Source organism: Pristiophorus japonicus, chromosome 21 (assembly GCF_044704955.1).
Source record: "Pristiophorus japonicus isolate sPriJap1 chromosome 21, sPriJap1.hap1, whole genome shotgun sequence".
Taxonomy (NCBI): Eukaryota; Metazoa; Chordata; class Chondrichthyes; family Pristiophoridae; genus Pristiophorus; species Pristiophorus japonicus.
This window is the reverse complement of record NC_091997.1, coordinates 90,964,041-90,976,162: the sequence shown is the minus strand read 5'-3', so window position 1 is coordinate 90,976,162 and position 12,122 is coordinate 90,964,041. Positions and strand designations below refer to the sequence as shown.

Genomic DNA, 12,122 nt, shown 5'->3' with positions numbered 1-12,122 from the left:
CCATTTGCCTTCTTCACCGCCTGCTGTACCTGCATGCCAACTTTCAAAGACTGATGTACCATGACACCCAGGTCTCGTTGCACCTCCCCTTTTCCTAATCTGTCACCATTTAGATAATATTTTGCCTTCCTGTTTTTGCCACCAAAGTGGATAACCTCACATTTATCTACATTATACTGCATCATTTGCACACTCACCTAACCTGTCCAAGCCACCCTGCAGCCTCTTAGCATCCTCCACCCAGCTTAGTGTCATCTGCAAACTTGGAGATATTACATTCAATTCCTTCGTCTAAATCATTAATGTATATTGTAAATAGCTGGGGTCCCAGCACTGAACCTTGCAGTACCCCATTAGTCACTACCTGACATTCTGAAAAGGACCCAATTATTCCGACTCTAGCTTATTGTCTGCCAACCAGTTCTCTATCCACATCAATACAAATGCCATGCGCTTTAATTTTGCACACTAATCTCTTGTTTGGGACCTTGTCAAAAGCCTTTTGAAAGTCCAAATACACCACATCCATTGGTTCTCCCTTGTCCACTCTATTAGTTACATCCTCAAAAAATTCGAGAAGATTTGTCAAGCATGATTACCCTTTCATAAATCCATGCTGACTTGGACCGATCCTGTCACTGCTTTCCAAATGCGCTGCTATTACATCCTTAATAATTGATTCATTTTCCCCACTACCGATGTCAGGCTAACCAGTCTATAATTCCCTGTTTTCTCTCTCCCTCCTTTTTTTTTAAAAAGTGGGGTTACATTAGCTACCCTCCAATCCATAGGAACTGATCCAGAGTCTATAGAATGTTGGAAAATGACCACCAATGCATCCACTATTTCTAGGGCCACTTCCTGAAGTACTCCGGGATGCAGACTATCAGGCTCTGGGGATTTATCGGCCTTCAATCCCATCAATTTCCCTAACACCATTTCCTGACTAATAAGGATTTCCTTCAGTTCCTCCTTCTCGCTAGACCCTCGGTCCCCTAGTATTTCCAGAAGGTTAGTTGTGTCTTCCTTAGTGAAGACAGAACCAAAGTATTTGTTCAATTGGTCTGCCATTTCTTTGTTCCCCATTATAAATCCACCTGATTCTGACTGCAAGGGACCTACATTAGTCTTCACTAATCTTTTTCTCTTCACATATCTATCGAAGTTTTTGCAATCAGTTTTTATGTTCCCTGCAAGCTTACTCTCATACTCGATTTTCCCCCTCCTAATTAAACCCTTTGTCCTCCTCTGTTGAATTCTAAATTTCTCCCAGTCCTCAGATTTGCTGCTTTTTCTGGCCAATTTATATGCCTCTTCCTTGGATTTAACACTATCCCTAATTTCCCTTGTTAGCCACGGTTGAGCCACCTTCCCTGTTTTATTTTTACGCCAGACAGGGATGTACAATTGTTGAAGTTCATCTATGTGATCTTTAAATGTCTGCCATTGCCTATCCACCACCAACCCTTTAAGTATCATTCGCCAGTCTATCCTAGCCAATTCACGTCTCATACCATCGAAGTTACCTTTCTTTAAGTTCAGGACCCTGGTCTCTGAATTAACTCTGTCACTCTCCATCTTAATGAAGAATTCTACCATATTATGGTCACTCTTCCCCAAGGGGCTTCGCACAACAAGACTCAGACTAGGATGGCCAGCTCTCTAGTTGGTTCCTCAACATATTTGTCTAGAAAACCATCCCTTATACACTCAAGGAAATCCTCCTCCACTGTATTGCTTCCAGTTTGGTTAGCCCAATCTATATGTAGATTAAAGTCACCCATGATCACTGCTGTACCTTTATTGCACACATCCCTAATTTCCTGTTTGATACCATCCCCAACCTCACTACTACTGTTTGGTGGTCTGTACACAACTCCCACTAGTGTTTTCTGCCCTTTGGTATTCAGCAGCTCTACCCATACAGATTCCACATCATCCAAGCTAATGTCCTTCCTTACTATTGCGTTAATCTCCTCTTTAACCAGCAACGCTACCCCACCTCCTTTTCCTTTCTGTCTATCCTTCCTGAATGTTGAATACCCCTGGATGTTGAGTTCCCAGCCTTGGTCATCCTGGAGCCATGTCTCCGTAATCCCAATTACATCATATCTGTTAACAGCTGTCTGCGCAGTTAATTCATCCACCTTATTACGAATGCTCCTTGCATTCAGACACAGAGCCTTCAGGCGTGTTTTTTTAAACACACTTTGTCCTTATAGAATTACGTTGTAATGTGGTCCTTTTTGATTTTTGACCTTGATTTCGCTGCCCTCCACTTTTACTCATCTCCTTCCTACCTTTCACTTCTGCCCCCATTTTATTTCCCTCTGTCTCCCTGCATAGGTTCCCATCCCCCTGCCATATTAGTTTAACCCCTCCCCAACAGCACGAGCAAACACTCCCCCTAGGACATTGATTCTGGTCCTGCCGAGGTGCAGACTGTCCGGTTTCTACTGGTCCCACCTCCCCCAGAACCGGTTCCAATGTCCCAGGAATTTGAATCCCTCCCTCTTGCACCATTCCTCAAGCCACGTACTTATCTTAACTATCCTGCGATTCCTACTCTGTCTAGCACGTGGCACTGGTAGCAATCCTGAGATTACTACCTTTGAGGTCCTACTTTTTAATTTAACTCCTAGCTCCCTAAATTCAGCCTGTAGGACCTCATCCCATTTTTTAACCTATATCGTTGGTACCTATATGCACCACGACAACTGGCTGTTCACCCTCCCGCTCCAGAATGCCCTGCAACCGCTCCGAGACATCCTTGACCCTTGCACCAGGGAGGCAACATATCATCTTGGAGTCTCAACTGCAGCCGCAGAAACGCCTACCTATTCCCCTTACAATAGAATCCCCTACCACTATAGCTCTCCCACTCTTTTTCCTGCCCTCCTGTGCAGCAGAGCCACCCACGGTGCCATGAACTTGGCTGCTGCTGCCTTCCGCTGATGAGTCATCACCCACAACAATACCTAAACGGTGTATGTGTTTTGGAGGGAGATGACCGCAGGACACATTGGAACAAACTACCCACGGGGCCAAGTGAAAATCTTTTCATGATCACTTCTTGTGCTTCAAAATGTGCGTGCTCCCACATTGCCCAAACAAGGAATAACGTGTGGCATTAGGAGCCCCTTGGCCCAGGAGCGAGCTGCATCCACTGTAGATGGACACCCATCTCTGGTGTCCAATGCCGTGTAACTCTCCCCCACGGCACCTCGTGGTGATGGTAACTGCCTCACCGTGGGCACCTGGCTCGAGGGGCGCTCGTGGGCAGATGTCCCCGAGCGACGGAGAGACATCAGCTTCCCTCGCTAGTGCTCAAAGTCTACTTCTGTGGGCCACGGGAATCGCAAGTGTGGCGGTCAGGCGGATGATCGCTCTGATTAGGTCCCGACGGCCATGATGGTGAAGGAAACATGCAGTGAGGGTGACACTGGATCTTCAGCAGTCCCCTGTAACTGCTCAAACTCGCTCCTTATAATGTATTTGCTTCATGGGTTCTTTGCTTAAGAATGCAAAGCACCACATTGCTATTAAGAATTAGTTGGTTTATTAGCAAAGGTTTATCAATCACACGACACATTACCGGTTCATCCATCAGGCTCACAACCACCTGCCTCATCGTGGATCCCTCGAACCCAACTGGCTGGGGTTTTATTGAGTCTTGTGAACATCACGTGACTGGCTAAGCTACTCCCAGCTCAACAGACCGGTGAGCATACGTTGGGGGGCATCCGTTATGGTCTCGGATTTACCGTGCCACGTGCCAAGAGCACACTTAGTCAACAGGTGTGGGCGTGGTGTCATTGGAATTCAGAAGAATGAGAGGCGATCTTATCGAAACGTTTAAGATTATGAGGGGGCTTGACAAGTTGGATGCAGAGAGGATGTTTCCACTGATGGGGGAGACTAGAACTAGAGGGCATGGTCTTAGAATAAGGGACTGCCCATTTAAAACTGAGATGAGGAGGAATTTCTTCTCTCAGAGGGTTGTAAATCTGTGGAATTCGCTGCCTCAGAGAGCTGTGGAAGCCGGGACATTGAATATATTTAAGACAGAGATAGACATCAGGCATTTCTCAGCTTTCATTATGTTTACCTGAACAAATCATGTCCGGGGCAAACTGCTCCAGTAACGGTCGGCAATAAGACAATATCCTACCAGAGTAAAGCTCTTGGGAGAGGCCGCCCAGCGCTTGACCGTCGTGAGAGGCCACTCCTGTATCACCTCTTTGGTCTTTTCATCCACGCGCATCACCGAATCTTTGGTGATGCCCAAAAGCCTCGGAACCAATTTGTTCTTCCCCTTCATTTTTTCCTACGGAACAAAGTACGATTCATTTTAGAGCAGAGATGGCGGAGAAGAGGTCTGAGAGAGAGGTGTTCACCATCACGATGGGCTTGCAGAGTAGATCGAGAGAAACTGCTCCCATTGGCGGACGGGTCGAGAACCAGAGGACACAGATTTAAGGTGATTAGCAAAAGGACCAAAGGCGACAGGAGGCAAAACGTTTTTTACGCAGCGAGTGATTAGGATCAGTAATGTGCTGCCTGAGAGGGTGGTGGAGGCAGACTCAATCGTGGCTTTCAAAAGGGGATTGAATAAGTAACTGACGGGAAAAAATTTGCAGGGCTCCGGGGAAAGGGCGGGGGGAGTGGGACTGGCTGAGGTGCTGTTGCAGAGAGCCGGCACGGGCTCAACGGGCCGAATGGCCTCCTTCTGTGCTGCAACCGTTCTCTGATTTGTAACAATTCATCGCATAAAACCATTACACCAAAATTATACCGACACAAATACATCTCCAGTAGATTTGATTTCAGTTCAGTGTTTAGTTCTTGCAACTGTCCAACAAGTACAAGCATTCCCTTCACAATTCCACTGTTGTATTAAAGTATTCACTGTGCAAACTAGCAGGGAAAACCAGTTTAAGAGAGGACGGCATTTAGCGGACTTTCAGCAAAGTCGGGCTGGACTGCAAATAGAAAGCACAGTGTGCCTGTCTCCGCCCGTGGAAGGTGGCTGTGTGTTTGGTGTGGTCCCAATGGACCGTGTGGGTGGGGGTCATTGAGCGGGTACAATTCCGAGTGACAGATACAAGGCTTCTCTGCTCGCTTTGAGGTTTTGAAATCAATCGGCAATTGGCCAATTGCAGCCCAGCGCTCAAACGGAGAGACCTCCCTCCATCGTGCTGTGGGGATAGTCGATGTGAGAGGTGGAAGGGCGACACGGGGCCAGGAGTGTTTGGCTGAGCCTGGGTCTTAGGCTGATGACTGCCCAGATTAGAGGGAGTTCACAGCTCAGCACAGACTTCCCTCAGCTCGGTCAGGGCCCAACAAAGGAAACATTACAAACAATGCAGCTGCCAGATCCAAATAAGGAAGCGAATGAATTCAATCAACGGTTGGTATTGCTGACACACGCTTTTATTTGAGGAACTAAACTTAATTTATTCATTTCAAAACTGAACCCACAATAATGATTGTGCTAAATTAATCAAAACTCTGAGCTGCCATTGATCAGTAAAATACATTAAATTGAAATGTTTTCCCAATTCATATTTCCTCTTTAGTTATTCCAGAGCGAGGGAGATTAACAATTAACGGCAGCAGGTTTCTAGTTCAGCCAACAATCCTGTCACCCAACAATCTCAGAGGTTAATTCAAGAGGCAGGGATCTGGGAATGACAGAACATAAGAAATAGGAGCAGGAGTAGGCCATTCAGCCCCTCGAGCCTGCTCCGCCATTTAATGAGATCACGGCTGATCATCGACCTCAACTCCACTTTCCCGCCAATCCCCATATCCCTCGATTCCCTTAATATCCAAAAATCTAGTGATCTCTGTCTTGAATAAATTTAAGTGTTGAGGTTGAGACAGGTTGAGATGTTACTGGTTCAAGCTCCAGTGAATGTCCTACACACACATTCACACTCTAACAACACACACACACTGACAGACACAGACACTCACAGACACATACACACACACTAACAGACACAGACTCACACACACACACACAGACACACACAAACACACTGACAGACAGACTCACAGACACAGAGTCACACACACACACACACTCACAGACACATACACACACATTCACAGACACACACAGTCACACAGTAACAGTGCACACCACCTCACGATCTGAAACCAAGGATTCGAAGAGTGTGTCACCTGGGGCAGACGGAGGAATCCTTACCTTCACTAAAAAGAATGACACCCCGTAGGTTCGGAGCGAGCGGGCCAACTTAACATATTTCACTTTGGCTTCAATTTCAGTCATTTCCCCACAGTTCTTGTGTTCCTAGTGCAAGAAACCAGATCACAAACATTCATTTCCTCGTTCGCTGAAGCTTTTTAAAAATAAAACTGACGCACCAAACAGCAGATGTGCCGGGACGAGAGTACAATCGGTGCCCTCGCTCCCTGCAAACGTTCCTCAACCACTGCTCCCCTCCGTGCTTCTCTCCATCGCTCTGGTTTACAGTGCACAAGGGAGAGGAAGAATGCAGAACAATGCGGAAAAAGGATCAGAATGATTAACCGCAGTTAAACCGTGAGCACAGGCGTGATGGGCTGAATGGCCACCTCCTCTGTTGCAGTTTTCTCTCTATGTATGCCTCATTTTATTTCATTCTGGTGTCTGCTTGTTCTGGACTCTCCCTCTTCCTGCATGTCTCCCCTTCCCTCTCCTTCCTGTAGGTTCCCCTTCCCTCTGCCCCCTCTCTCCCTCCTGTAGGTTCCCCTTCCCTCTGCCCCCTCTCTCCCTCCTGTAGGTTCCCCTTCCCTCTGCCCCCTCTCTCCCTCCTGTAGGTTCCCCTTCCCTCTGCCCCCTCTCTCCTTCCTGTAGGTTCCCCTTCCCTCTGCCCCCTCTCTCCTTCCTGTAGGTTCCCCTTCCCTCTGCCCCCTCTCTCCCTCCTGTAGGTTCCCCTTCCCTCTGCCCCCTCTCTCCCTCCTGTAGGTTCCCATTCCCTCTGCCCCCTCTCTCCCTCCTGTAGGTTCCCATTCCCTCTGCCCCCTCTCTCCCTCCTGTAGGTTCCCCCTTCCCTCTGCCCCCTCTCTCCCTCCTGTAGTTCCCCCTTCCCTCTGCCCCCTCTCTCCCTCCTGTATGTTCCCCACTCTCCGTGCGGGACCCTCGCACATGTTCCTACAGTGAGGAGCTCCATTTCTACATCTTGTCTTCGCTGAATGCCTGTAGCATGACGACAACTGCTATCTACAATAACTTACATTTATATTAGTCCTTTAATGTAGTAAATCGTCCCAAAGCCCCTCAAAGGAGCAATCATCAAACAAAGTGTACCACAGGTAGATATTGGGTTAATAAGAACATAAGAAATAGGAGCAGGAGTAGGCCATACAGCCCCTCGAGCCTGCTGCTATTTAATAAGATCATGGCTGATCTGATCATGGACTCAGCTCCACTTCCCCGCCCGCTCCCCATAACCCCTTATTCCCTTATCGTTTAAGAAACTCTCTATTTCTGTCTTAAATATATTCAATGTCCCAGCTTCCACAGCTCTCTGAGGCAGCGAATTCCACAGATCTACAACCCTCTGAGAAGAAATTTCTCCTCATCTCTGTTTTAAATGGGTGGCCCTTTATTCTAAGATCATGCCCTCTAGTTCTAGTCTCCCCCATCGGTGGAAACATCCTCTCTGCATCCACCTTGTCAAGCCCCCTCATAATCTTATACGTTTCGATAAGATCACCTCTCATTCTTCTGAACTTCAATGAGTAGAGGCCCAACCTAAACCTTTCCTCATAAGTCAACCCCCTCATCAGCCTCGTGAACCTTCTCTGAACTGCCTCCAAAGCAAGTATATCCTTTTGTAAATATGGAAACCAAAACTGCACTCAGTATTCCAGGTGTGGCCTCACTAATACCCCGTATAACTGCAGCAAGACTTCTCTGCTTTTATACTCCATCCCCTTTGCAATAAAGGCCAAGATTCCATTGGCCTTCCTGATCACTTGCTGTACCTGCACGCTATACTTTTGTGTTTCATGTACAAGTACCCCCAGGTCCCGCTGTACTGCAGCACTTTGCAATCTTTCTCCGTTTAAATAATAACTTAAGTGACCAAAAGCTTGGTCATAGAGGTAGCTTTTAACGAGCGACTTAAAGGAGAAGAGGTAGAGAGACGGAGAGGTTTAGGGCCCAAACAGCGAAAGGCACGGCCACTGATGGTTGAGCAAAGGAAGTGGACGATGTGCAAGAGGGCAGAATTGGAGGAGCGCAGAGATCTCGAAGGGTTGTAGGGCTGGAGGAGATTGCAGAGATAGGGAGGGGCGAGGCCATGGAGGGATTTGAAATCATGGAGAGAATTTTAAAATCGAGCCATTGCAGGAGTGGGCGTCAGTGTAGGTCAGCGAGCACAGGAGCCCGGGAAGTTTCAGACACACCGAATAAGCCTCAATTATTTTTTGATGGTTTGCTTTTTAGTGAATGTGAAACTTGGGCCAATGAGCTGCTTTATACAGTGGGGGCCGGTGGAAACAAAGCAGATTCAGTACCTGAAAGACCCGCTTTTCTGCATTCCTCTGCTTAATGTATTCCTTGGGCAGGAACTCCTTCAGGCTGGGTGTAAGATGGAGAGTGTTAGAGCCACGCCCCCAGTCACAGCCCCCCCCCCACCCCCAAGTCACAGCCCCGCCCCCACCTCCCCCAGTCACAGCCCCCCCACCCCCAATCACAGCCCCGCCCCCACCTCCCCCAGTCACAGCCCCCCCCCACCCCCAAGTCACAGACCCGCCCCCACCTCCCCCAGTCACAGCCCCCCCCCCACCCCCAAGTCACAGACCCGCCCCCACCTCCCCCAGTCACAGCCACCCCCCACCTCCCCCAGTCACAGCCCCCCCACCCCCAATCATAGCCCCGCCCTCACCTCCCCCAGTCACAGCCCCCCCCCACCTCCCCCAGTCACAGCCCCCCCACCCCCAATCACAGCCCCGCCCCCACCTCCCCCAGACATAGCCCACCCCACCCCCAAGTCACAGCCCCCCCACCCCCAATCACAGCCCCGCCCCCACCTCCCCCAGACATAGCCCCCCACACCCCCAAGTCACAGCCCCACCCCCACCTCCCCCAGTCACAGCCCCCCCCACCCCCAAGTCACAGACCCGCCCCCACCTCCCCCAGTCACAGCCCCCCCCCCACCCCCAATCACAGCCCCGCCCCCACCTCCCCCAGTCACAGCCCCGCCCTCACCTCCCCCAGTCACAGCCCAAAACACCCCCAATCACAGCCCCGCCCTCACCTCCCCCAGTCACAGCCCCCCCACCCCCAAGTCACAGCCCCGCCCCCCCCACCCCCAAGTCACAGACCCGCCCCCACCTCCCCCAGTCACAGCCCCGCCCTCACCTCCCCCAGTCACAGCCCCGCCCTCACCTCCCCCAGTCACAGCCCCCCCCACCCCCAAGTCACAGCCCCGCCCTCACCTCCCCCAGTCACAGCCCCCCCCACCTCCCCCAGTCACAGCCCCCCCACCCCCAAGTCACAGCCCCGCCCCCACCTCCCCCAGACATAGCCCCCCCCACCCCCAAGTCACAGCCCCGCCCCCACCTCCCCCAGTCACAGACCCGCCCCCACCTCCCCCAGTCACAGCCCCCCCCAGTCACAACCACCCCCACCCCCAAGTCACAGCCCCGCCCCCACCTCCCCCAGTCACAGCCCCCCCCACCTCCCCCAGTCACAGCCCCCCCACCTCCCCCAGTCACAGCCCCCCCACCCCCAAGTCACAGCCCTGCCCCCATCTCCCCCAATCACAGCCCCGCCCTCACCTCCCCCAGTCACAGCCCCCCCCACCTCCCCCAGTCACAGCCCCCCCCACCTCCCCCAGTCACAGCCCCCCCACCCCCAAGTCACAGCCCTGCCCCCATCTCCCCCAGTCACAGCCCCGCCCCCACCTCCCCTAGTCACAGCCCCCCAACTCCCCCAGTCACAACCCCCCCACCAAGTCACAGCCCCGCCCCCACCTCCCCCAGTCACAGCCCCGCCCCCACCTCCCCTAGTCACAGCCCCGCCCCCACCTCCCCCAGTCACAGCCCCGCCCCCACCTCCCAGTCACAGCCCCGCCCCCACCTCCCCCAGTCACAGCCCCGCCCCCACCTCCCCCAGTCACACCCTCCCCACATCCCCCCCAGTCCCACACCGCAACCCCACCCCCCGCCCCAGTCACACATTCCCCCCGCCACCCCCCATGCAGAACCCCACCAGTTGCAGGGGAACTTACTCGAGGAAGCCGGGCTTGTGCTTGTGCTCGACGTGGGGCCCGAACTGGATGTGGGCCTGAATGCCGCCGAACTCACAGGCCTTCTCGAAGGACACTGGGTGCGATCCATTGAGAATATCATCCCGGGCCTTCAAACAGCAAGAACGCACAGTGCCGTCAAACACACACCGCACACTGAGTTACAGAAACACACACATGCACACACATGCATCGTCTCCTTCCGTCCTGTGACCGGGAGCCAGTATCTTGGGCTCATTCGGCCCCCTACACTAATGTAACCAGGGCAGCTACCACACAGTGCAGGTGGGGAGAGGTGCCTCCGATGGAAGGCTGGGGGTGACCGGTAACTGGGGGTGAGATTAAGGCCTGACTCAATCGGCCGACATCCCACAATAGTCAGCCAGTCAGTCGTAGAGCTCGCCACAAGTGAGAGTGGGTATGCCTCCTCTGGGGCATTGCCATTCAGTCCTTGCTTGTTGCAATGTCGGAGAAACCCAGCGTCCAACACCAGCACGTCAGCCGTGGCTCAGTGGGCAGCACTCTCGCCTCAGAGTCAGAGGGTTGTGGGTTCAAGCCCCACTCCAGAGACCTGAGCAAATAAATCCAGACTGACTGACAGAATGCTGCACTGTCGGAGATGCTGTCTTTTGGACGAGGCCCTGTCTGCCCTCTTGGTGGATGTAAAAGATCCCATGGCACTATTTTGAAGTTATCCGCGGTGTCCTGGCCAATATTCAATCACCATAATAAAAATAGATTATCTGGTCATTATCATATTGTTGTTTGTGGGAGCTTGCTGTGCGCAAATTGGCTGTCGCGTTTCCCACATTGCAACAGTGCATAAAGTACTTTATTGGCCGTAAAGTGCTTTGGGACATCCCTAGGTTGTGAAAGGCACTATAGAAATGCAACTCTTTCTTTATTTTAAGTTAATTCCCAGTCCGGTTTCCCTATTTCGTTCCACTCCAGTCATTCCCTCCCGCACCATTCCTAGTGAGATTTGAGTGGAATTCATTGGAATTCAGAAGAATGAGAGGTGATCTTATCGAAACGTATAAGATTATGAGGGGGCTTAACAAGGTGGATGCAGAGAGGATGTTTCCACTGATGGGGGAGACTAGAACTAGAGGGCATGATCTTAGAATAAGGGGCTGCCCATTTAAAACTGAGATGAGGAGAAACTTCTTCTCTCAGAGGGTTGTAAATCTGTGGAATTTGCTGCCTGAGAGAGCTGTGGAAGCTGGGACATCGAATATATTTAAGACAAAGAGACAGTTTCTTAAACAATAAGGGGATAAGGGGTTATGGGGAGTGGGCAGGGTTAGTGGAGCTGAGTCCATGATCAGATCAACCATGATCTTATTAAATGGCGGAGCAGGCTCGAGGGGCTGTATGGCCGACTCCTGCTCCTATTTCTTATGTTCCTATGTTCCATGTCTTCAGAATAATGTGTTGTCTCTCCATTCCACTGTTATGGCTGGAAATCCTGACATGTTATTTATTTTTTAAGGCAGACATCGATCATGACAAGTCCATTACTCTCAAGACTACACTCCAAAAGTAATTCAGTGGCTGTAAAGTGCTTTGAGACGTCCGGTAGTCATAAAAGGCACTAATCTTTGGGGTCTTGGCTGAGGAGAGACCCCCACCACCACTGCCCCCAGCATCACGGCCTCTCACCTGGAACAGAAACAGGGTGAAACAAACAGATCTGTATCTACAACCGTAGGTCCTGAAAATCACTTAAACCAGGCATGTGTGTGTGTGTGGGCATGTGAGAGTGTGTGTGAGAGTGAGAGAGTGAGAGAGAGAGAGAGAGAGAGAGAGAGAGCGAGTGAGAGTGTGAGAGTGTGTGAGAGAGAGAGAGTGAGA

General features: G+C 51.1%; 1 protein-coding gene across 7 annotated transcripts in view; it reads right to left on the bottom strand.

Moving 5' to 3' along the window:
* Nucleotides 1-12,122, bottom strand: part of LOC139234174 (talin-2) — a 379,178-nt gene that overhangs the window by 199,942 nt on the left and 167,114 nt on the right. For all 7 annotated transcript variants that reach the window (XM_070865210.1, XM_070865207.1, XM_070865213.1 and 4 more), the window contains exons 8-11: nucleotides 10,251-10,378; nucleotides 8,533-8,596; nucleotides 6,215-6,319; nucleotides 4,172-4,327 (exon numbers count right to left, since the gene is read on the bottom strand). In XM_070865210.1, the coding sequence (XP_070721311.1) occupies nucleotides 4,172-4,327; nucleotides 6,215-6,319; nucleotides 8,533-8,596; nucleotides 10,251-10,378 (453 nt within the window). The remainder of the gene's footprint in view (nucleotides 1-4,171; nucleotides 4,328-6,214; nucleotides 6,320-8,532; nucleotides 8,597-10,250; nucleotides 10,379-12,122) is intronic.